The 22,312-nt window shown below is 47.6% G+C and overlaps 1 protein-coding gene across 2 annotated transcripts in view; it reads right to left on the bottom strand.

Moving 5' to 3' along the window:
• GNE (glucosamine (UDP-N-acetyl)-2-epimerase/N-acetylmannosamine kinase) overlaps positions 1-16,314 on the bottom strand; it is a 42,869-nt gene extending 26,555 nt beyond the window's left edge. Inside the window, exon 1 of one of the 2 annotated variants that reach the window (XM_064176320.1) lies at positions 16,140-16,314. In XM_064176320.1, the coding sequence (XP_064032390.1) occupies positions 16,140-16,190 (51 nt within the window). In that variant the 5' untranslated portion in view covers positions 16,191-16,314. Of the gene's footprint in view, positions 1-1,746; positions 1,833-16,139 lie in introns of those variants that run through there. The other variant, XM_064176321.1, reaches the window with a different exon arrangement.
• Positions 16,315-22,312: the final 5,998 nt, after the last annotated feature.

The following is a 22,312-nucleotide window of genomic DNA, read 5'->3' as shown; positions in this document are numbered from 1 at the left end:
TGACTCATGGCTATGTCACGACTAAAAGACAGAGTTCTATCTTGACTCTGACCTATTTTAAGCCTCTAAGTGCAGAAACAATTCTTTCAGATAGCATTCACTCTCAAAGTGTAACAGCAAAGTTCCTTCAATCATGAATAGTATATTCCTTCAAGCAGAGCTGTTATGTTCCAGCTACCTAACTTTGTTTCCACTCTGAGAAGAAGACTGGGAGAGGATGCCCATTGGGGGGTTGTGGAGTCTCACTCTCCGGAGATATTCAAAACCCACCTGGATACATTCCTGTGTGATCTGGTCCTGATCTGCAGGGGGGTTGGCCTGGGATGATTTTTTGAGGTTCTTTCCAACCCCTGACATTCTGTGATTCTGCAATTCTTTATTCATGAAACCACTGCTTCTTTATTACCTGTGTGCACATACAGCCAGGGCCTGTTCCTGCAGTCCTTATATATATAGGTGACCACAGATGCAAAACATTTGTTTGAGGGGAAAAGGCATTCCATCATCTTGTGTATTTATTTCTTGTCACTCTCTCTCTATACATATACATGCATATAGTCTGTGCTGAGGAAGCAAACCGTTCCCACCCACCCCTCCCAAACATGACGATGTCTTCACTAGCCCTTTCATGTTATGTGGGATCAACCCCTCTACACCTCTCTAGTATATCATCAGAGGATGCTTAGAGGGTTGCAGCACCTCTCCTGTGAGGACAGACTGAGAGAGTTGGTGCTGCTCAATCTGGAGAAGAGGAGGCTCACAGGTGCCCTTCCTGTGGCCTTCCAGTATCTGAAGGGGGCCTACAAAAAAGCTGGGGAGGGACTTTTTAGGCTATCAGTAGTGACAGGACAAGGGGGAATGGAGCAAAGTTGGAGGTGGGGAGCTTCAGCCTGGACGTGAGGAGGAATTTCTTCAGCATGAGAGTGGTAAGAGCCTGCCCAGGGAGGTGGTTGAGGCCCCATGCGTGGTGGTGTTTAGGCCAGGCTGGATGAGGCTCTGGCCAGCCTGCTCTAGGGTAGGGTGTCCCTGCCCATGGCAGAGGAGTTGGAACTAGATGATCCTTGCGGTCCCTTCCAACCTTGAATTATCCTGATTCTATATGGGCCTGCCCTCCTCCACCTCCTTTCTTCCAGACCTGCAAAATGCCATTCTTGCTTTACACCCCAGTGTACACTATCACACACCTCTGCCATGGCACACACATACCTGTGCGTACACATCTCCAGGCCTGCCAAACCCACGCGTGCCATGCCAGCCCCTCAACACACCTCCACGACGCAAAAGCTCACACGCGTCTGTCAGAGCACAGCCCTTCCTCCTCCTACGTACCCACAGCTACAGCCTCCCCCCGTATCCGCGGGAAAGAGCGAGGCACAAAGCGACATCTGCGGTGCCCGGAGGACCCCGCACCCCTTCCCCACCGCAGGCCCGGGCCCGCCTCCTCTCCCGCCCCACCGGCGCGCACATCCCCTGCCCGCCCCGGCCACCTCCCCCCGCGGCGGCACCCGCGCATGCGCCCACACGCGGTCCTGCGCCGCCCGCTGCGCCGCCTGTAGCCCCCGCGCAGCCTGCGCGGCTCTTCCCGCCCGATGACAGCTCCGGCGCCGCCGCGGAGCGCCCGCCAGCGCCTCTCTCCCCGGGCCGGTAGCCGCTAGCCGCTAGCAGCGCGCCCCTCCCGGTGCCCCTAGGCGCCCAGACGCCCCGAGCAGGCTGTGATGGCTCAGCGCGATCGCGCATCGCGCTCACCTCGCTCCGCGGTCACCGCGCCCCACACCCAGGCCGCTGCAGTGGCGCTGGAGCGGACTGCATCAAAGGCCGAGCTGGCGCGAAGGCCACGCCCGCAGCAGGGCGGTCCGGGCCCGCCCCGCTCTCCTCCGCGGGGCGCTGCTGGGAGGGAGGTAATAAAGGGCCTGAGGGGCCGCTTTCCGCTGGGCCGCGGAGCGCTGCGGCGGCGGCGGCGCTCCCTGCAGCTGGGGGCCGGCCGCGGGCCCGGGGGCCTGCTCTGGTGGTCTGGCTCCCCCCGCGGGTGTCTACAGAACGACGGGATAGGAGCGTGAGTAGCGTCCAGCTGGAGGGAGCCCGGAGGAAGGCCTCAGCTATGGGGCCGTCCGTGGTAGCGGTTGTAGCATCGTACCAAAGGATATTTGCGACCAAAATCAACATCCTTGTGTCACGACAGCCTCTTACTTTGGGTTTATATATGGTATGCGTCACAGCAATCCAGTTAAAGCTGCTGATTCAGAGGGGATTGCCATCATGTTAAGAGCTTTTAACATGACGGTTATCTGAAAACTGAGCTCTGAGGTCAGACGCAGGAGATGCAGCACAGCCCCACAGCAGTGCACTGAAGAATAAAGAGGCTGCCGGATCTTGCAGGCTGTGAGGAACCGTATCCCTTACCACACCTGCCCATAGTTCCTAGGAAGTTTCTGTGCGTGCTGCATGATTCAGTGACTTTGGTGAGTCTGTTAAGTCTATTTAGTTCCATTTCTGAGCTTTTAGCCTGCATCTATAACCTTGTAGCAGCTATCTGGTACAAGGGTAGCCAACATTAGAAAAGGTGATTTCTTTCTTAAGAAAAGATTGAATTATTGATGATCTGAAATTTGCAGATGACACCAAGCTAGGAGTAGGTGTCAATCTGTTGGAGGGTAGGAGAGCCCTGCAGAGAAGTTTTGGTAGGCTGGCTGAAAGGGCAGAGACCAATGGGATGAGATTTAACAAGGCCAAGTGCAGGGTTCTACACTTTGGCCACAACAAGCCCAAGCAGTGACACAGACTGGAGACAGTGGTTGGAGAGCAGCCAGGAAGAAAGGGACCTGGGGGTACTGGTAGATAGTAAGCCGAACATGAGCCAGCAGAGTGCCCAGGTGGCCAAGAGAGCCAATGGCATCCTGGCCTGCATCAGGAACAGTGTGGCCAGTAGGACAAGGGATGTTATTCTGCCCCTGTACTTGACACTGGTCAGGCCACACCTTGAGTACTGTGTCCAGTTGTGGGCTCCTCAATTCAAGAGAGATGTTGAGGTAATGGAACGTGTCCAGAGAAGGGCGACAAAGCTGGTGAGGGGCCTGGAACACAAACACTGTGAGGAGAGGCTGAGGGAGCTGGGGGTGTGCAGCCTGGAGAAGAGGAGGCTCAGGGGGGACCTCATTGGTGTCTACAGCTACCTGAAGGGAGGTTGTAACCAGGTGAGGGTTGGTCTCTTCTCCCAGGCAACCAGCAACAGAACAAGGGGACACAGTCTCAAGTTGTGCTGGGGGAAGTATAGGCTGGATGTTAGGAGGAAGTTGTTGGCAGAGAGAGTGATTGGCGTTGGAATGGGCTGCCCAGGGAGGTGGTGGAGTCACTGTCCTTGGAGGCGTTCAAAAAAGACTGGATGAGGCACTTCGTGCCATGGTCTAGTTGATTGGCTAGGATGGGGTGTTAGGTTGGACTGGATGATCTATGAGGTCTCTTTCAACCTGATTGATTCTATTCTATGGTTCTATGGTGTTAATTCAGCCAGGAACACCTGCATTTCCTTACCTTACGTTGTCTTCATTGGCACATGACACAACTGAAAAAGCTGTAAACCACCATCAAGTATTGCTCATCATCTGTGTGTTTTGGTTGATTGTAAAAGAGATGTGTCCTGTTTTCTCACACTGGATGTGTTCTGGTGTTCATCTGGTCTCTTATTAATGAGATTACTCTGACCTGGAGTCTAGTTTAATATCCTAGGCAGCATGTGTAATAAACAACAACAGCCCATGCCCAGTGTATTTTTGCTATAGAAGCACCTAAATAAAATGTTTTGGTGGTTAGTGTTTCAATATCCTAGTAAAATCAGAATTCCTCACTTGTTTTTCTCCCTCTGGTACTTTTCCTCCCTCTGGTACTTTTCATATGTGTGTGGCTGAAAGCTGACAATGTAATGTGGTAGGTACATCCATGTGATAAAGCCTGTGCCACATTCTGCTCGTTGGTACCTGCACTCTAACATAGATTTGAGTCCGAATTTAATCTTTCTTCATCCATGTAATACCTGAGGTGTCTCAAATCCTTCCCAGAAAAAAATTAGCCTTAATAATGGCTTTTGTGTCTGACATACCTAAAACCCAAACTAGATGCAAAGAATGGGGACGGTTGCATTCCTGTCCTTTATTAGGGGGAGAATTTTGACTTTTCTAGCAGTTAAAAGTGTTTAGAAAGGCTTTGAGAAATAAATATTTAAAGTTTTTAACTAAAAGAAAAAAAAATCTGGCAATTTAATTAAAAAAGTAAAGTGAATAAAACATAGGCAGGGGACTTTAAGTTCAATTCATGTCCTACTTGTTTTCATTGTTCTTTGTATCACCAGAGTCTTTTAATGCTTTTAGGCTGCATCTACAGTGTATCTACAGCTGCTCTTGCTGAAACGTGCTACATGAAAGCCTAAAATGTATGAAAAGTGTGCATTAATTTACAAACTCTTAATTTTACTAGTATGCAGCTAGAGGCGACTGTATTGAGGCAATTGTGTCTCTTAATGTGTTTTGTTCTTTTTTCTCCTCAGAAATGTTCTAGTGGTGTTTCAGCATCTTGCAACACAAGCTGCAGAAGAAGAGGGGGAGAGCTGACGCTCCTTTGTGGTGTTACTTCCTGACAGACATTAATATTACATTAATAGGATTAATTACATTAATAGAATTAAAATTATCTTGTGCTACTGAGCGAGGCCTGCACCAAGTCTCTCCGTAGGAGGGACAAATACTATTCAGGAAGATGAAGCAGGAGGAGAAGCCTCATCCCATAATGTGCCTGCTCCAGTCAGCTTTACCATTTGGTGCTCGAAATCTAATGATACTCTGCATGCAAATAGCCTCCTGTCCTTACCAAGCCCTGAGGCAGTAGTGGGGCTCATTACAGGAGGTCTCAGTGTTTGTTGGCCCCTCCTCATCAAAAAGCTATGCAGAAATGTTAACTGCTCTGCAGGGACTAAATGAATGTGAATATACAAAGTATTGGGAAATGATGGAGGTGCTTTTACTTTTTTTTTTTTTTTTCCTGGAGAGCTGCTTAAGATCTGAAAGAGGAAGATCATTTCTTCTAGCTGGCAGCTGGTTCAAAGATCAAACTCTATGGAAGCCCTTCTCAAAAGAGGTGAAAGGTGCTAAACTGTGGTCTAACAAGAGATTGATTACCAGCACATGACTATTTCTAGGAGATGGATAGTGTGGACAATCTCATTTTCTCTGTTGAGGCTAAACATTGCATTACTACTTCTCTCCTGAAAGCACAGGAATATGTTATTTTAAATCAATGTCAGCACAAGGCCAAGGTTTAATTACTTCTTCCCATAAGGAGAATGGGAAAAAGCTAGAAATGGGTAGATTCAGACTGGATGTTAGGAAGAAGTTCTTCACTATGAGGGTGATTGAAGCCCCACTCCTGGGAATGTTTAAGACCAGACTGGATGAGACTCTAGACAGCCTGATCTAGTGTGAGGTCCCCATGGCATGGGGGTTGGAACTAGATGATCCTTGTGGTCCCTTCCAACCCTGACTGTTTCTATAACTCTTCATTTACAGCTCTTTTATGTCAAAAACAGCTATTGAATGTAAGAAAGCAGCTATGTGTGTGTCAATCCTGTGCTGTCCAATGTAAAAACTCTTGAAAGCAACTTGGATGTTAAAAGTAAGCATCATAGTGGTTTCTTAAGAGCAGGTCCTTCCAACACAGCCAAACTAGGAACTTGAAGATCCTGGCACAGCAGTGCTCATGCTCAGCTGCTGTGAATGCACTCCATTATGAGTACCTCTTACAGGAAAAGACCAAGTAAGGAAAACATAAGCAGTAGGGAAAGCATAACAACTTGTTACCTTCCTACATTTTCCTGTTTGTTCTTCCCAGTTAGAACCACGAGGTGAGATTATAAGCAACCACAGCAGTGTGTTAGCTAGGCCAGTACCACGTTGTGAGCTTGCAGCTTATATTTATGTTTAAGAGAAAGGGGAGAAATGGAAAACAAGACAATGACATACATGCTATGCAATGGGAAATTTGGGGGTTTATTCTGTCTTCAACACAACACAGTTGTCTTATGTCTTTGCTCAGTGCCTTATGCTAACACAGGAGGACCTGCATTTAGGTAAGATAGTTAAACACATAATTCTGGGCCAAGGGAGAAGAAATCCAAAGCTACGTGAGAATTTGTTACTTGCCTTAGGAAGCATGTGTTCAAACAGAAATGAAGCTGGTGAAGGGAAACATCGTATGAGGAGTGACTGAGAGAACTGGGGTTGTTTAGTGTGGAGAAAAAGAGGATGTGGGGGAGACCTTGCTGCTCTCTACAACTACCTGAAAGGAGGTTGTAGCAACATGGGCACTGATCTCTTCTCCCAAGTTACAAGTGATATGAAAGGAAACAGCCTCAAGTTCTGTCAGGGGAGGTTTAGTTTGCATGCTAGGAAAAATGTCCAGTGAAAGAGTTATGAAGCACTGGAACAGGCTTCCCATAGAAGTGGTTGATGCATTTAAAAGCCCTGCAAATGTGACACTTAGGGATGTGGTTTAGTGGTGCAGCTGGTAGCTATAGGTTAATGGTTGGACTCAATGATCTTAAGGGCCTTTTCCAACCTAAATGTTTCTAGGATTCTATGTTAAAATCTGGTGCTTCAAAATCCTTGTTGTGAATCTCACTGAAATAACTGGAAATTAGCTACCAAAAAAATCACAAAATAGGACTTTTTGTTTATAGCTGCTAGTGTTCTGTAACAGAATAGCTTCTTCCTTCTCACTGGAACCGTGGCATGTGCTGATGTCTGGTGTTTTATGAGATAAATGCATCCTGTACAATTTGAGTCATGTTTCCAGTAGCTAGCTAGAGTTGTAGGATGTGAAAAAGATGCAACAGAAAATCAGCCTCCACCCTAGGGGATGCCTTGGCCAAGGGTTGAGGGGTGAGGCAGTATCTATCTGAAACTTGTGCAAAGCACTGGAAAGACTGGCAATTTCAATGGGATTTTTTTTCTTAATTTCTTTTCAATCTCTAACAACTCAAACCTTTACCTTAATTTCAGCTGAAAAAAATATACAGAGCTCTTCTTTTCCACCCTTGCCCTGTAAGATTAAAACAGGGGAAGTGACTTGTATTTGCTCTTATCACCTGATTCATTCTGCTTCTGTGTTCTGTTCAGCCCTTCAAAATTATCTGTTTTCTTTACTTGGATTAGAAGTTCTTAAGGTTATGGGTTGTGTGTTTCTTCTTAAGCTCCACTCCTGTAAGTCCTGCTAGAATAAATATGATTGCTGTTGCTGATCCCCGACACATCAAACAGCCACAGGAAAATATGACACAGTTCAGCCCAGGCTAGCTCAAACCAGTTGGTCTTGAACAATGATGCTTAGTCTGAGATGTTTCTGACGCTAGAATCCTTCCTGTTGCTCTGCTGAAGTCTGTGCTATTCATCTAACCTACTTGATCAGTACGCAGCATGCTTTTCATAAAGCAAACTTGGACAGGAATGAATAGAACTGCTGTACAGACACAGAGTGTTTGGACAAAAGCCAGTGAGGAATCAACTGAATTGGAAGCTATCATCACTAGGTAAGAACACTGGTTAGTTTTTCTTGGAATCACAGAATTGTTTGGGTTGGAAAAGACCTCTAAGACCATCGAGACCCAGCACCACTATGGCTGTTAAACCACATCCTGAAGTGCCATGTTCCACCACCAGGAACAGTGACTCCACCACCTCCCTGGATAACCTACTCCAATTTCTGACCACTCCTTCAGTAAATATATTTTGCCTAGTATCCAATCTAAACCTATTCTGGCACAGTTTTAGGCCATTTCCTCTTGTCCTGTCACCTGATAGTTAAGAGGCCAATCCCCACCTCGCTACAACCTCCTTTCAGGAGCAGTGAGGTCTACTCTCAGCCTTCCCCACTAAACAATCCCAGTTCCCTCATCTGATTCTCATTAAGATTTGGTGAGGCACAGGAGGTTCCACATGAACCTGAGGAAGAATTTTTTCCCTGTGAGGGTGACAGAGCACCGGAACAGACTGCCCAGGGAGGTTGTGGAGTCTGCCTCCGGAGATACTCAAGAACCTCCTGGATGTGTTCCTGTGTGATCTGCTCTAGGTGATCCTGCTCTGGCAGGGGGGGCTGGCATTCTATGATTCTGTGATTCTCTAGGCCCCTCACAAGCTTTGCTGCCCTTCTCTGGACATGCTCCAGCAACTCACTATCTTTCTTGTAGTGAGTGGCTCAAAACTGAGCAGCCTCACCAGTGCAGAGTACAGGGGCATGATTACATCCCTACTCCTGCTGACCATGCTGTTGTTGACACGTGCTGTTGGCTCTCTCAGCCATCTCAGAGCACTGCTGGATCATGTTCAGAGGCATGTCAACCAATGCCCCCCAGGTCCTTTACTGCCATGCAACAGAACAAGGGGGCATAGTCTCAAGTTGTGCTGGGGGAGGTACAGGCTTGGAATTAGGAGGAAGTTCTTCACAGAGTGATTTTGCCATTGGAATGGGCTGCCCAGGGAGGTGGTGGAACTGCTGTCCCTGGAGGTGTTCAAGAAAAGCCTGGATGAGGCACTTAGTGCTATGGTCTAGTTGATTGGCTAGGGCTGGGTGCTAGGTTGGACTGGATGATCTTGGAGGTCTCTTCCAACCTCGCTGATTCTATGATTCTGGCCACTCTGTCCCAAGCCTGTAGCACTGCACAGGGTTGTTGTGACTCAAGTACAGGGCCTGGCACTTGGGCTGGTTAAACTTCAGCTTGATTCAGCCTGTCCAGACCTCTTTGCAGAGCCTTCCTACACTCCAGCAGATCAACATTCCTCCTCAATGTAGTGTCACCTGCAGACTTACTGAGGGTGTATTCAGTTACCTCATCCAGATCATTTATAAAGATGTAAGGAAACAGCGCCCAAAACTGAGCTCTTGGGAGCACTGCTAGTGGCTGCCTGCCAACTGGATTTAACTCCATTTACCAGTGCTTTTTGAGCCTGGTCAGCCAGGCAGCTTTTATTCCAGTGAATCATCCACCCATCCAGCCATAGGCAGCCAGTTTCTGTAGGAGGATGCTCTGGGAAATTATGTCAAATACTCAAGTAATAAAACATCCATGGCCTTTCCTTCATCCACTAAGCAAGTGGAAAAACCTACCTTCTTGTAGGTTATCAAGCATCACCTGCCATTCATGAATGCATGCTGACTGGGCCTAATCATATTTTTGTCTGGCACATGCTGCATAATCACACTGGATCTGCTCTGTGACCTCCTCTGGTACAGAGGTCAGACTAACACATCTGTAGTTCCTCAGGTGCTACTTCCACCCCTTCTTGTAGATGGGCATCCCATTTGCCAATCTCCACCCAGATGGGACCTCTCTATTTGGACGGGACTGCTGGTAAATGATAGAAAGTGGCTCCAGCAGGAGTTGGGAGGTGATTGTCCCCTTGTACTTGGCTCTGGTGAGGCCACACCTCGAGTATTGTGTTCAGATTCAGATGCTCCATTACAGGAGGGACATGGGGATGCTGGAGTGACTGCAGAGGAGGGCAGGGAAGCTGGGGAAGGGTCTGGAGAATAAATCTTACGATGAGTAACTGCGGGAGCTGGGGACGGTTAGTTTGAAAAAGAGAAGGCTGAGGGGAGACCTCATTGCTGTCTACAGCTACCTGAAAGGACTGTGGAGAAGCTGCTGCTGATCTCTTCTCACAGGTAAACAGTGATGAAACAAGAGGGAATGACCTCAAGCTGCACCTGGGTAGGTTTAGTCTAGATATTAGGAAAAAAAAATTCCCAGCAAGAGTGGTTGGGCATTGGAATGGGCTGCCCAGGGAGGTGGCTGATTCACCAACCCTGGATGTGTTTAAAAGTCATTTGGATGTGGTGCTTGGGGATATGGTTTAGGGTGCACCTTGTAGAGTAGGAATAATGGCCAGACTTAGTGATCCTGAGAATCTTTTCCAACCTGAATGTTTCTGTGACTGTGAGCACTTCTGCCAGCACCCTTGTGTCACAAGTGTAGCCAGCTGAATCTGCTGTAGAACATGCAATATGCTGCTGCTGTCATGCTAGGCTTAAAATGAAAGTGCTGGCTGGAGCAAAGTGTCATAGGCCTGAAGTTCAGACTGTTAATATGGAAGGTGTCTGTGGTGCTGTGCGAACAGAGAACGCACCAGTGGTGCCAGCTGTGCTGTGCCGCTTGGCTGCCTCTGGCTCCAGCTGGTATTGGACTCGGCCCAGGGTTTTGCCACCCTGTTTCTGCTAACAGTTGTTTCTGGTTTTGGAGTATTGCTTTTCCCCACTGGGCTGGCTGTGAGCTTGAGGAAATTTTGTTGCTGGCTTTTGCTGTCATTTCTGCTTCTGCTGTGCTTTTCTGTGAAACAGACTAAGTTAATTGTCTTAATCTCGTTAAATTCATTGGGTTTTTGTGTGTGTGTTACTTTCCCTCATATCTGTGTGCATGTGGAGGCTTGCTTGTGAAAGCAGGCTCTGTTAAACCAGGACATGCTGGGCATATGCCACCCATCCCCATACACGGTACAGGAGGTCACTAACCATCTCTTTGTGGACTCCTGGGGCTTCATGCTGCTCTCCATCCCTATCTTCCATCTCAGAGGGCTGTGTATCCAGCAAACAACAAAAAAGGTCTTAAGTACCTCAGCCTTTTCCTCATCCTTGACCATTATGTTCCTTCCGGAATCTAACAAATGATAGAGATTCTTCTTAGTCCTCTTTTGATTGCTAATGTATTTCTAGAAGGATCTCCTGTTCTGTGTAACTGAAGCCAAATGGCTTTGGCAAGTTGGGCTTTGGCCCTTCAAATATTCTCTCTACATAATCTCATGTCAATCTTACAGTCCTCCCAGATGGTTTGCCCTGTCTTCCAACAACCACAGGCATTTTCTCCCTAAATGTCATAGAACCATAAAACTTTTGGTTGTAAAAGACCTCTGAGATCATTGAGTCCAACCATCAACCTGATACCACAGTGGCCATTAGAACACATCCCAAAGTGCCATGTCAACACTTGGGCACCTTCAGGGACAGTGACTCCATCACCTCCCTGAGTAACCCAGATCCCAGTTTCTGCCTCAGCAAATGTGGTGCACTGTGCAGCCCTCTACCTTCATTGTGGTCTTCGAGTGGTTGCAGAGACTAAGGGTATATTGTGCTGTTTGTCCAGAGAGGAGAGGTTGTGCACATAGTGGAGGCTTGTGAGCTCTTAAAAAGGTGCAAGAGCTGTGCTGTTTTGAAGAAGAAAGTCTAACAGGCTAGAAGCTGGTAGAAAAGCAGGGAAGCAGCCAGAAACGATCACCTAGTTATAAGACTGCCTAACTTTTCCACTTAAAATTTACCTACAGCACTGAAAACAAAGTTAAGTAGCTGGCAGTAAGGAATACTACTGCATAAAACTCTGGCCTCTTGTCCCTATTAATACCTCCTGCAGTGCAAGTGGGTTTAGATGTTTCTGTTTGCTCTTCATGCCCAACTAGTATCTGGGCAAGGTTGGACTGGATGATCTTGGAGCTCTCTTCCAACCTGATTGATTCTATGATTCAATGATCTCTTTTTCACATCTTTCTTATCCCTTCTGAGGGTCTATGGCATACTACTGGTAAGCAGCTGTATCTTCAGTATCACTGTCAGCTGGCAAATGTTTGAAATATGGTCTCCTCCAGTAGTTGTTCTAAGTTTAAGGGGTTACTAATGCTAATACATAATTACAAAGAAATTTTCTGTTCAGCAGAGATCTAATGTCAAGACTGAACATGTATTTCCAGCTTTTTTTTTCCATCTTAAAATGATTTGTGTGTAGTTTCTGGACTTTGGTTATTTACTATGCTAAGAAAAAAAGTGATGAAAGAAGAAAATTGTAGGGTTTATTATACTACAAAGCTTATAGTCACAGAATCACAGAACCTTAGAGGTTGGAAGAGACCTCCAGAGATCATCCAGTCCAACCTCTCTGCCAAGGCAGGATGCCCTAGGGTAGTTCACACAGGAATGCATCTAGGAAGGTTTGGAAAGTCTCCAGACAAGGAGACTCCACAACCTCTCTGCGCAGCCTGTTCCAGGGCTCTGTCATCCTCACTGTAAAGAAGTTTCTCCTCATGTTGAGCTGAAACCTTCTACCAGTCAGATATTTGTACACATTGATCAGATCTCCTTTCAGTCTTCTCGAGAATAAACAGCTCCAAGGCTCTCTGTCTTTGTAGAGGAGATGAGCTCAGGTACCCCAGCCATCCTTGTGACTCTGCTGGACTCTTTCCAGAAGGTCCCTGTCTCTTCTGAACTGAGGAGCTCAGTTCAATTTACAGTTCCAAAGACAAATGAGGTAAAATTTAGAGACACAGAATATATAATGGACAAGGTGTACCTGTCTCTCTTCACTAAGCAAAGGCTAAATCCTGTCCTGGAAGTGTGTAACAAACTAGGTTATCTTTAGCTGAGTTACTGAAATGTCTTCCTTAATGATGTAACCTTTAAAGGAACCTTAACTCCTTAACTATTATAGGACTATAATTTCCTGGAACAATTTTAGACTTTACATTTGAAGATGCTGCAGAGATCATAGAATCATAGAATCAACCAGGTTGGAAGAGACCTCCAAGATCATCCAGTCCAACCTAGCACCCAGCCCCATCCAGCCAACTAGACCACGGCACTAAGTGCCTCATCCATTCTTTTCTTGAATGCCTCCAGAGACAGTGACTCCACCACCTCCCTGGGCAGCCCATTCCAATGGCAAATCACTCTCTCTGTGAAGAAACTTGCTCTTAACTCTAATGCCACAACAGAAATGGGCTACAAAGTAAAGGATCTTACCTCCATTCTTGGGGGTGGGCCTGAAGCACTGACACCTCCTGCTCTTCAGTGGCAGCTGTGTCTCAAGGATAGGATCAAGCACTGCCTTTTTGTTTGAGTGACTACATTAATAAACTAGGTAACATCACCCAGGTTCCTCACCATGACTAAAGCATGGTTTAAGTGATTGGAAGGGATGTAATGGAAAGCTCAAGTGCCAGTCAAAAGCACAGCATTTTCTGTATCAGGCATTATACAAAAAAAATATGGTTTTGTTTTTAATTCTGAGTCAAGAATAAAATGTCCTTTCCCCACCCCCCCCGGGTTATTTATAGCTCTTATTTCCATAACTAGCTGTCTCCAGAAACAGTCTTGTGTTTTTCCAAACACAAGACGAAAGTCAAGGAAAACTGAAAACAAGCACACATTAAAAAGAGCTATTATCTCTAAAGAGGGCATAGAAAGCCTTCAACCAGCAAACCTTCTGTAAATGTGCTTTACTTGGTCAGGAAGCCAAGATCTTGTAAATGAAGGAGAAAAAAAATATCTGGAGTTCAGGATGACATTTAGGAACGAAAAAAAACCCAAACCAAACCCGAACAAGTTAAATGGCCTTTTGCTTCTTTCCTGTGTTCTTTTTGATACTTATCAGGAAAAGAAGTCATGTGAAGAGCATCTGATTCAGCTGTTATTCTGACTTAACTTTCAGGATAGTCTTAATTTTCTCAGCTGGATTTGCTATTCCATGTTCTTTTATTAAAGCTTTGGTTCAGTGCTGGATGTTTTAACGAAAGATGGTCCAGAGTTACAAAGGAATAAAATCAGTAATATACCTGCAAGAAGCAAAACTCTCTCAACAGGTATTCTACCTTCAGCACGTGTTGGTAGACTATGCCATGTCCCTCTGGGTAAGACAATACAGTCTGTTTTTCCAAGGCTGGCTGTGTGCTTCACAGACAGCTACTCAGAATCATCTGGCTGTAGATCACTTTTTGGCTAGTCTGCTTGTTTAGGCAGTGTTGTCAGAAATTCAGCCTGAATGTTCCTGGATAGGGCTGGGTGATAGGTTGGACTAGATGATCTTGGAAGTCTCTTCCAACCTGGTTGATTCTATGATTCTATGATTCTATGATTCCTAATACTCCATGTTGCAAGAGGCTCTCCTTACTTTTCCTGTGCTTTCTGAAATCTCCCTGCATACCTCTGAAAGGTAGTTATGAAATACTGACATTGTGTAGCATATTATCATGTCTCTATTTTCTCATAATTCTAAGACTCATCTCAATCTTTTAGACAAATCTGTCAAAAAAAAAAAAAAAAAAAAAAAAAAAAAAAAAAAAAGACCATCCAATCTGAGCAGGATTTTCCAAAAGGACATTTTATGTTTTCAAAGCTAAGTACGTAGGGGGAAAATCACTATGATTATTTCTACCACATGAAGTCATGCTGGTAATGGAAAAGATTACAGGGATCCTTCAGACTACCCTAGTCTCAATTTTACATAACCCATAGCAATCCCCAAGCACAGTGTTGACTAAAATCTTCTTTCCTTAATTATTTCCCCTAGTGTGAGCTTCTCACTAGCTAAAGCTCTCCAGATTCCAGGTAGACTTGTTAAATATAATACACTAAAGGAACAATACAACAGAGGTGAAAAATCTTCAGACAGAAGAGTGCTCCTAAGTCAAAAAGTCCAAACAGTTCTGGTGTAATAACATTCTAATTTTAAACCTTAGGGGCATACAACACCCTTGATTTCCTTCATGTGAATGAGGAGCTTTCATTTTCATATCTGTCCCTAGCATCTGTCTTTAGCATCTGACATAGGGGTGTCACGCCTAAACTTAGAGTACCATAAACACTGCTACAAGAGGGGAAAAATGTTGTCAATTGATTTTTTTTTTACTTAAAAACAGTGAACCCATTTTCAGTGCTTGTTGGAAATCCATTTCGTTAAAGCCTGACTCCAAGATGTTTGGCTAAATAGGAGGCGGTGATCCAAGGTGATGGTATTTCTCAACACCTCCAGATCACAGGGAGACCTAGAGCCAAACCTGTATTTAAAGCTGGCCGCAAGGCAAGAGAAAAGGGAGGATAAGCGGAGAAACAACAGAAAGAGATGTTTCCAGCTGGTGTAGAAACGCAGCATGCCCTTTCTGAGTAACAGGCACACACCTTTTGTTCTTCATTTGGGCAGACCACCTCAGAGCCATATTGCTTGGAAGTGTAAAACAGCTGCCAGCCAGAAAATAACTACTATAGCTGTCAAAGTGAACGGCATGGGGAAACAGCATCAGCAGAACTCACTGCAGTAGGAGTGCTGGCCAAGGGGCAAGGTATTAGGATGAACCCTGGCAGGCTCTTTGGCCTTCCTTCCAATGTCATCTTCCCAACCTTTCTGGACTTGCTGTCATACCTGTTGTATGCCTCTCCTTTGCCTTTCCCTCATGTTCACAGTTTAGCCGAATGCCATCTGAGCAACTGGACATTAAAAATTACCCTGCAGAGCTTCAAACCCCTTGCTACCCTGCCTGCATTCATGTCTCCTCTCCCAGCCCCTGTCCATATCTTGCATGTCTGTGAATCCTTTCTTCCTGCTGTGCCTGCACAGCATCTGGCACGCTGAGGCCGTTCCTCCGTGCCACTGGCACATCAGTAATGTAGCCACGATTCACAGCTCTAAAGATGTACGAGATCACCCTCCGGGTAGTACTCTCACACGGGTGAGCCCCAATCTAACCTCTCATCTCCTGAGTAACACGCGAGGAAGAAGCAGTGACAAGGAACAGTGCTAGCTTTGGAAAGGTCACAGAGTTCCCATAGCTGGCTACGGACTGAAAAAGAGAATCCAGACAGAATGGGTACAAAGGAGGCAAACATTTCAGCACCGTTCTCTGGAGAACTTGTAAGTGCGCTGCGCATTACCCGCCACGGCCAAAAATCCTATACGCCAGATGGAGAACAGGAGGGAGAGAGGCAGGTCCCGCGTTGGCCCTGGAAACGGCACTGGCACTGCGACCGTCGCCAAGCGGGCAGGGTGCGCTCCCGCCCGAAGCTCGCCGCACGCCGGCTGCCGGCTCGCCCTCCCCCGCAGCGCTGCCTTCGCCCAGGCCGCCAGCAGGCAGGGGTTCGGCAGAACGCTGCCGTCCGCGGGGAGAGCCCGGGCCGCCTGGCCGCTTGCCCACCGCCCCGGCTCGTTCACCCGCCCGGGGGGCCGCCGCTGACAAAGGGCGGCTCTCGCAGCCTCCGCACGGCGGGCACACCCGCAGGCGGTCCGCCGCCTGCGCTGCCGGCCCCCCCCCGCTCGGGGTCCCTGCCGGCGGAGAGACAAACCGCTGACTTACATGGGGGCCGCGGGCGAGCGGCTCCCGGCGAGCCGGTGCGTTGGTACCCATGGCGGCTGACAGGTCTCCAGCACCCAGCCGCTTCCTGGGAGGCTCTGCGACCCCGAAGCCCAGACCGTCAGGCTGCCGCGGGAGCGGTAGCGGGGGCCGAGACCATGGCGGGACCGCCCCGCGCCGCAAGCGCCGCCTTCGCCCACCGCCGGAAGGGGGCCGCGATCGGCCGTGGAAGGCGCTGGAGGCGTGGGGGTTGCCGTGGGGATAGGCGTCGGGAGCTGGTATGAGGTGGAGCCGAGTCGTGCCCGAGAGCCGTCAGGCGTGCTGGGGACCGAGGATTTAGCACTACATTTGCACAGGTCGTGCCAGTATCCCTGCAGGGCAACGTGGCGAACGGGTGTCTGTACTTTGCTGCCGTGTCTCAGGCACCACCTAGGCACGCACCGCAGTTCGGAGATGCAGGCGAATGCTAGCCCTGCCTGCCGCTCGTGTGCTTAGCGCTGCCAAGACTACCCAGTTCGCTTCAGAACAGGAACCCGCAGCCATCAAGGTTTCCCAGAGAGCCTGTGGAATCTCTTCTGGAGACTTTGAAAACCCATCTAGACACGTTCTTGTGCAGCCTAATCTAGGCGTGCTTGTGTTAGCAGGGGTTTTGGGCTAGGAGATCTCCAGGAGTCCCTTCCAACACCTGCCATTCTGTTCTCTGATTTCCCACATGTGAGCCTTTGTGCTTGCAGACTTGGCTCCAGCCGTTCTGTTCTTTCTTGCTTGCTTTTTTTCCCCGAAACACACGCGTCTAATGCATAGATTTACGGTAAAAGCACTCCAGTAAGCAGGTCAGTGTACAGCACCTCTAGGTTCTACTGATTGGCTCTTCCTCTGTCATTAGATTTACACCTATACAAAAGCTATTTAGCAGTAGTAGTTGTGCCTATTGCCAAAAAGAATTCTGGTGGGGTTTTTTTGTTTGTTTGTTTTTGTTTTTTAACTTATGATTTTAACTTTCAACCAATCCTGCACCTTCCCCCTACCCCTCTCAACCTTACCCCAGTCTCAAGGAAGAATGGAGGTTCGGCCAGGAGGGTTAGGAAGCAAAGAGGATTAGAAAAGAAACATCAGAGAGAGGCTAAAGATGCATCTTCAGCCAGTTCCCCGGCAAAAGTGAGACTCCCTTGCCTATCACAGTATCACAGCATCACCAAGGTTGGAAGAGACCTCACAGATCATCAAGTCCAACCCTTTACCACAGAGCTCAAGGCTAGACCATGGCACCAAGTGCCACGTCCAACCTTGCCTTAAACTGCCCCAGGGACGGCGACTCCACCACCTCCCCGGGCAGCCCATTCCAGTGTCCAATGACTCTCTCAGTGAAGAACTTTCTCCTCACCTCCAGCCTAAATTTCCCCTGGCACAGCCTGAGGCTGTGTCCTCTTGTTCTGGTGCTGGCCACCTGAGAGAAGAGAGCAACCTCCTCCTGGCCACAACCTCCCCTCAGGTAGTTGTAGACAGCAATAAGGTCACCCCTGAGCCTCCTCTTCCCAGGCTAAACAATCCCAGCTCCCTCAGCCTCTCCTCGTAGGGCTGTGCTCAAGGCCTCTCACCAGCCTCATTGCCCTTCTCTGGACACGCTCAAGCATCTCAATGTCCCTCCTAACCTGGGGGGCCCAGAACTGAACACAGTACTCAAGGTGTGGTCTAAGCAGTGCAGAGTACAGGGGCAGAATGACCTCCTTGCTCCTGCTGGCCACACCATTCCTGATGCAGGCCAGGATGCCACTGGCTCTCTTGGCCACCTGGGCACACTGCTGGCTCATCTTCAGGCTATGTTTTGCTTTTATTCTTATACATCTCAGCAAGCCTATGAGGGAAGTAGACATCACCCTTCCACAGCCTGTAATGTGGTTCTTCTCACCAAAACACTCTAGCTAGGCTCAAACTAGCACATCAATGTACTGTGCTAATACCTGTTTTAATTCATCCCTTTATTTGCACTCCGTTAGCGCAGTGCATTTCTAGATGGTCATTTTACCCTGTTATGTGTGTGCAAGGCAAGATGCTAGTTAAAGAATTGAAACAAATGGAAGAACAATAAAGCAGCAGATGAAAAGTTCCAAAAAGTGAACACTTGTAGAAACACAGAACAAAGAGGTACTCAACTAGTTTGCTGTGTAGCATATGTTGCAATTTCCTCCCTGTTTGCCACATGCTTGGATATTTGTGATTCTTCTCTCACAATGTATTTTAGCTTAGTGAGTTCTTTTGGTATAAAGTTCTCTATTTGCCTCAGAAAAATACCTTCCCCCCCCCCCCCCCCCCCCCTTCTTCTGGCTAAAATCTAATCTGAAACCCACCAATGTTGCACGCTGTTCTAGTGAAGTGCTGTGCTTCCATGCACCTGTTTGCAACCTTTGCTGCTTCTCAGCATTGGAATGGTCACTGAACAGTTTTTCCTCTTCCACACCTGCACTGTGAATGTGTACATGTGTGTGCATACACATACATGTATGTGCAGGCGCATGCTTTCTAAACATGGTTGTTAGTTGTGAAAGGTTTCACAAAACAAGCTGTATCCATGTTTTTCTGTATCAGATACTTGGCTTCTAAATTTTCTCTGTTGTTGACCAAAAAAGGATGTCGGAGTGGGAGCTTCAACCTCTGTTTCTTCCCTGGGACAACTCCACATAGAATGAAAAGCCCAAATTCCTTTGGGTTTGGCCAAGCCAGATTCCTTCTTACTGTGCTTTTCTTGTGTAGCAGATATTTGTCATGCTGCTTCTTGTCCAGTTCTGGGCCCCTCAATTCAAGAGAGATGTTGAGGTGCTGGAGCATGTCCAGAGAAGGGCAACAAAGCTGGTGAAGGGCCTGGAACACAAACCCTATGAGGAGAGGCTGAGGGAGCTGGGGGTGTTTAGCCTGGAGAAGAGGAGGCTCAGGGGTGATCTTATTACTGTCTACAACTACCTGAAGGGGCATTGTAGCCAGATGGGGGGCGGCCTCTTCTCCCAGGTAACCAGCAATAGAACAAGGGGACACAGTCTCAAGTTGTGCTGGGGTAGGTATGGGCTGGATGTTAGGAGGAAGTTGTTGGCAGAGAGAGTGATTGGCATTGGAATGGGCTGCCCAGGGAGGTGGTGGAGTCACCGTCCCTGGAGGTCTTCAAGAAGAGAGTGGATAAGGCACTTAGTGCCATGGTCTAGTTGACTGGCTAGGGCTGGGTGCTAGGTTGGACTGGATGATCTTCGAGTTCTCTTCCAACCTGGTTGATTCTATGATTCTATGATTCAAAGCTCACAGATCATTTTTTTCTTACACAGGACCTTTACTTCCTACAGTCCTGATGAGTAATCAACTTCTAGAACAATGGAGCTTTGTTTTGGATTGATACTAATGTAAGTTCGTTTATTTAACTGAGTTGTTCTTTTAGCCCTGTGGAAAATTTCAATCTGGCTGTGTCTGTTGGGCTACTTCCATGTTAGCTTTTTCTCTGTCTTTTGCTTTTGCTGGAATTGCAAAATCACTAGCCCCAAAGCACAGAATGTCACCCTGAAATATTCCTGAGTTTGCTCTAAAAACTGATCAAACACCTTTGGACAAATAAACACACTGAAGCACAGTGAGCGACAGTAAAGTGTTCTTGTCCTGGTCCCTTGTGCCACGTAAGTTGTGTTGGTGCTTTCTCCAGTGTTGTAGTTTAGGACCAGCCAGCAGCTATTCAGCACAGAGCCACTCACTCCTCCCTCCCACACTGGGATGGGAAGAACTGTAAAGAAAAAAAAAAGTAGAAATTTGTGGGTTGAGGAAAGAACCATTTATTAGGACACTACAGGGAGAGAAGATGTAATAAAAGCTAATAAAAAAATGAAGTATAAAGCAAATGATACATCATGCCATTGCCTGTCACTTGAAAAGTGGTGTCCAGCCTGTTCCAGAGCCAACATCCATCCGCCCTCTAGCCAGAGCCCACAGCTGAGCAAGCATGTGATGTGGTAGTTCAGGTTGGCTGTCTTGGCTGTGCTTGCTCCCAGGTTGTGAAAAGTAATTCTATCTCAGCCCAACCCAGGGCATCTAGTGTGGAGGCAGAATGCAACCACAAGTGCACCAGAAAATAGAATCATAGAATCACAGAATCAGTCAGGGTTGGAAGGGACTACAAGGATCATCCAGTGCCAACTCCCCTGCTACTGTAGGGACACCCTACCCTAGATCAGGCTGGCCAGAGCCTCATCAGCCTGGCCTAAAACACCTCCAGGGATGGGGCCTCAACCACCTCCCTGGGCAGCCCATTCCAATGGCAAATCACTCTCTGTGAAGAACTTCCTCCTAATATCAAGCCTATGCTTCCCTAAGCACAACTTGAGACTGTGTCCTCTTGTTCTGTTGCTGGTTGCCTGGGAGAAGAGGCCACCCCCACCTGGCTACAATGTCCCTTCAGGTAGTTGTAGACAGCAATGAGGTCTGCCCTGAGTCTCCTCTTCTGCAGGCTGCACACCCCCAGCTCCCTCTGCTTCTCATAGAGCTGTGCTCCAGGCCCCTCACCAGCTTTGTCACCCTTCTCTGGACACCTCCCAGCACCTCAACATCTCTCTTGAATTGAGGGGCCCAGAACTGGACACAGGACTCAAGGTGTGGCCTGACCAGTGCTGAGTACAGGGGAAGAATAACATCCCTTGTCCTACTGGCCACACTGTTCCTGATGCAGGCCAGGATGCCATTGGCTCTCCTGGCCACCTGGGCACACTTCTTGGCTCATGTTCAGCTGCTATCTACCAGTACCTCCAGGTCCCTTTCTTCCTGGCTGCTCTCCAGCCACTCTGTCCCCAGCCTGTAGTGCTGCTTGGGGTTGTTGTGTGATATGTGCCACTTCTCAGCACAAATAAGAAGCACAGAAGTGCGTGGTATTGTCTCTGGTCTTGCCTGTGAGTCACCTAAGGATATACAGGTTACATGGACCTTACTGTGTGGCTGTCTTCTCACACAAAGCCAGACCTTCAGGTGCCAAATCTGGTCTTGTCTTCTGGCCTCTCCTGTAGAGAAGAAGTCTTGGCAAAATATTGTTGCCCACTCTTCTCTCAGTTTAGAGTCTCGAGGAGTTAATACATTTTCTGTAGTATTTTGGAACATTTTTTATCAGTTTGGCACATGGCTTGGGGATGGAGACAACCCCAGTGGAGAAGTGGTGTTCTTCTGAGAAACAGGCTACAGGCTAAACTCAAATTGTACTGCTTTCATTTCAGGTTGGACAGCTGGCACGTAGCTGTCTGGTAGTGAGAGGGGAGAAACAAAGGTTTTGCCTTTGTACAGTTGTATGGGATATTAAATGAGTAGTATAGGCATACAGTGGTGGCTTCAAATGTCCATGCCTGTCCTCTGCATGCCTCCACCATCCTTTCCTATTGAAAGACAACACCCTTTCTCTGCTAATTCTGCCATCTTGTAGGTTCCCATTATCTCTATTTTGCAGTTTTTACAGTCTGGAGACCTCTGCTCTGCCCAAGTGAGGAGGCATTGGTCATGGAGGAAACAGAAATGTGGACCTGGAACTTTTGCAGGAGGCTTTTTCTGGTCATTTGTGGGAATTCAGAGCTCTGGGATGGTGTTGTAGGAAGCTGAAAACAAATGTTAACTGCTCTGGATCCTTTCTAGGATAGACTATGTGAAGGAGGAGTGCCAGGAGGATGGAGCCAGGCTCTTCACAGTGATGCCTGATGACAGGACAAGGGGCAATGGGTAGAAGTTGAGGCATAGGAAGTTTGATTTAAACATGAGGAGGATTTTTTTCACTGCAAGGGTGGCAGAAGACTGGAACAGGCTGCCCAGTGGGCTTGTGGAGTCTCCCTCTCTGGTCAAAGCCTGCCTGGACACATTCCTGTGCAATCTGGTCTAGGTGATCTTGCTCTGACACAGGGACTGGACTGAATGAGCTTTGGAGGTCCCTTCCAGCCCCTGACATCCTGTGATTCTATGATTCTGCGACACTAATTTGTTACTGTTTTAGAGCAAGAAGATGGAAGAAGATAGAAGGCACTCTTCAGGCACTCTCTGATTAAACAATATTGATATGCAGCTTCTCTTGTTATGCCCTCACCTTTGTCCCTTTGTTTGCCTCCGGGCTGGTCCTGTGGAAGTGGTATGTGAACAGAATACACCCAGGAAACAACAGACACTCCTAAGCAGTTCAT

This window comes from Pogoniulus pusillus, chromosome Z (genome assembly GCF_015220805.1).
Source record: "Pogoniulus pusillus isolate bPogPus1 chromosome Z, bPogPus1.pri, whole genome shotgun sequence".
Taxonomy (NCBI): domain Eukaryota; kingdom Metazoa; phylum Chordata; class Aves; order Piciformes; family Lybiidae; genus Pogoniulus; species Pogoniulus pusillus.
The sequence above is the reverse complement of the archived record's forward strand: the minus strand, read 5'-3'. Positions and strand labels throughout refer to the sequence as shown.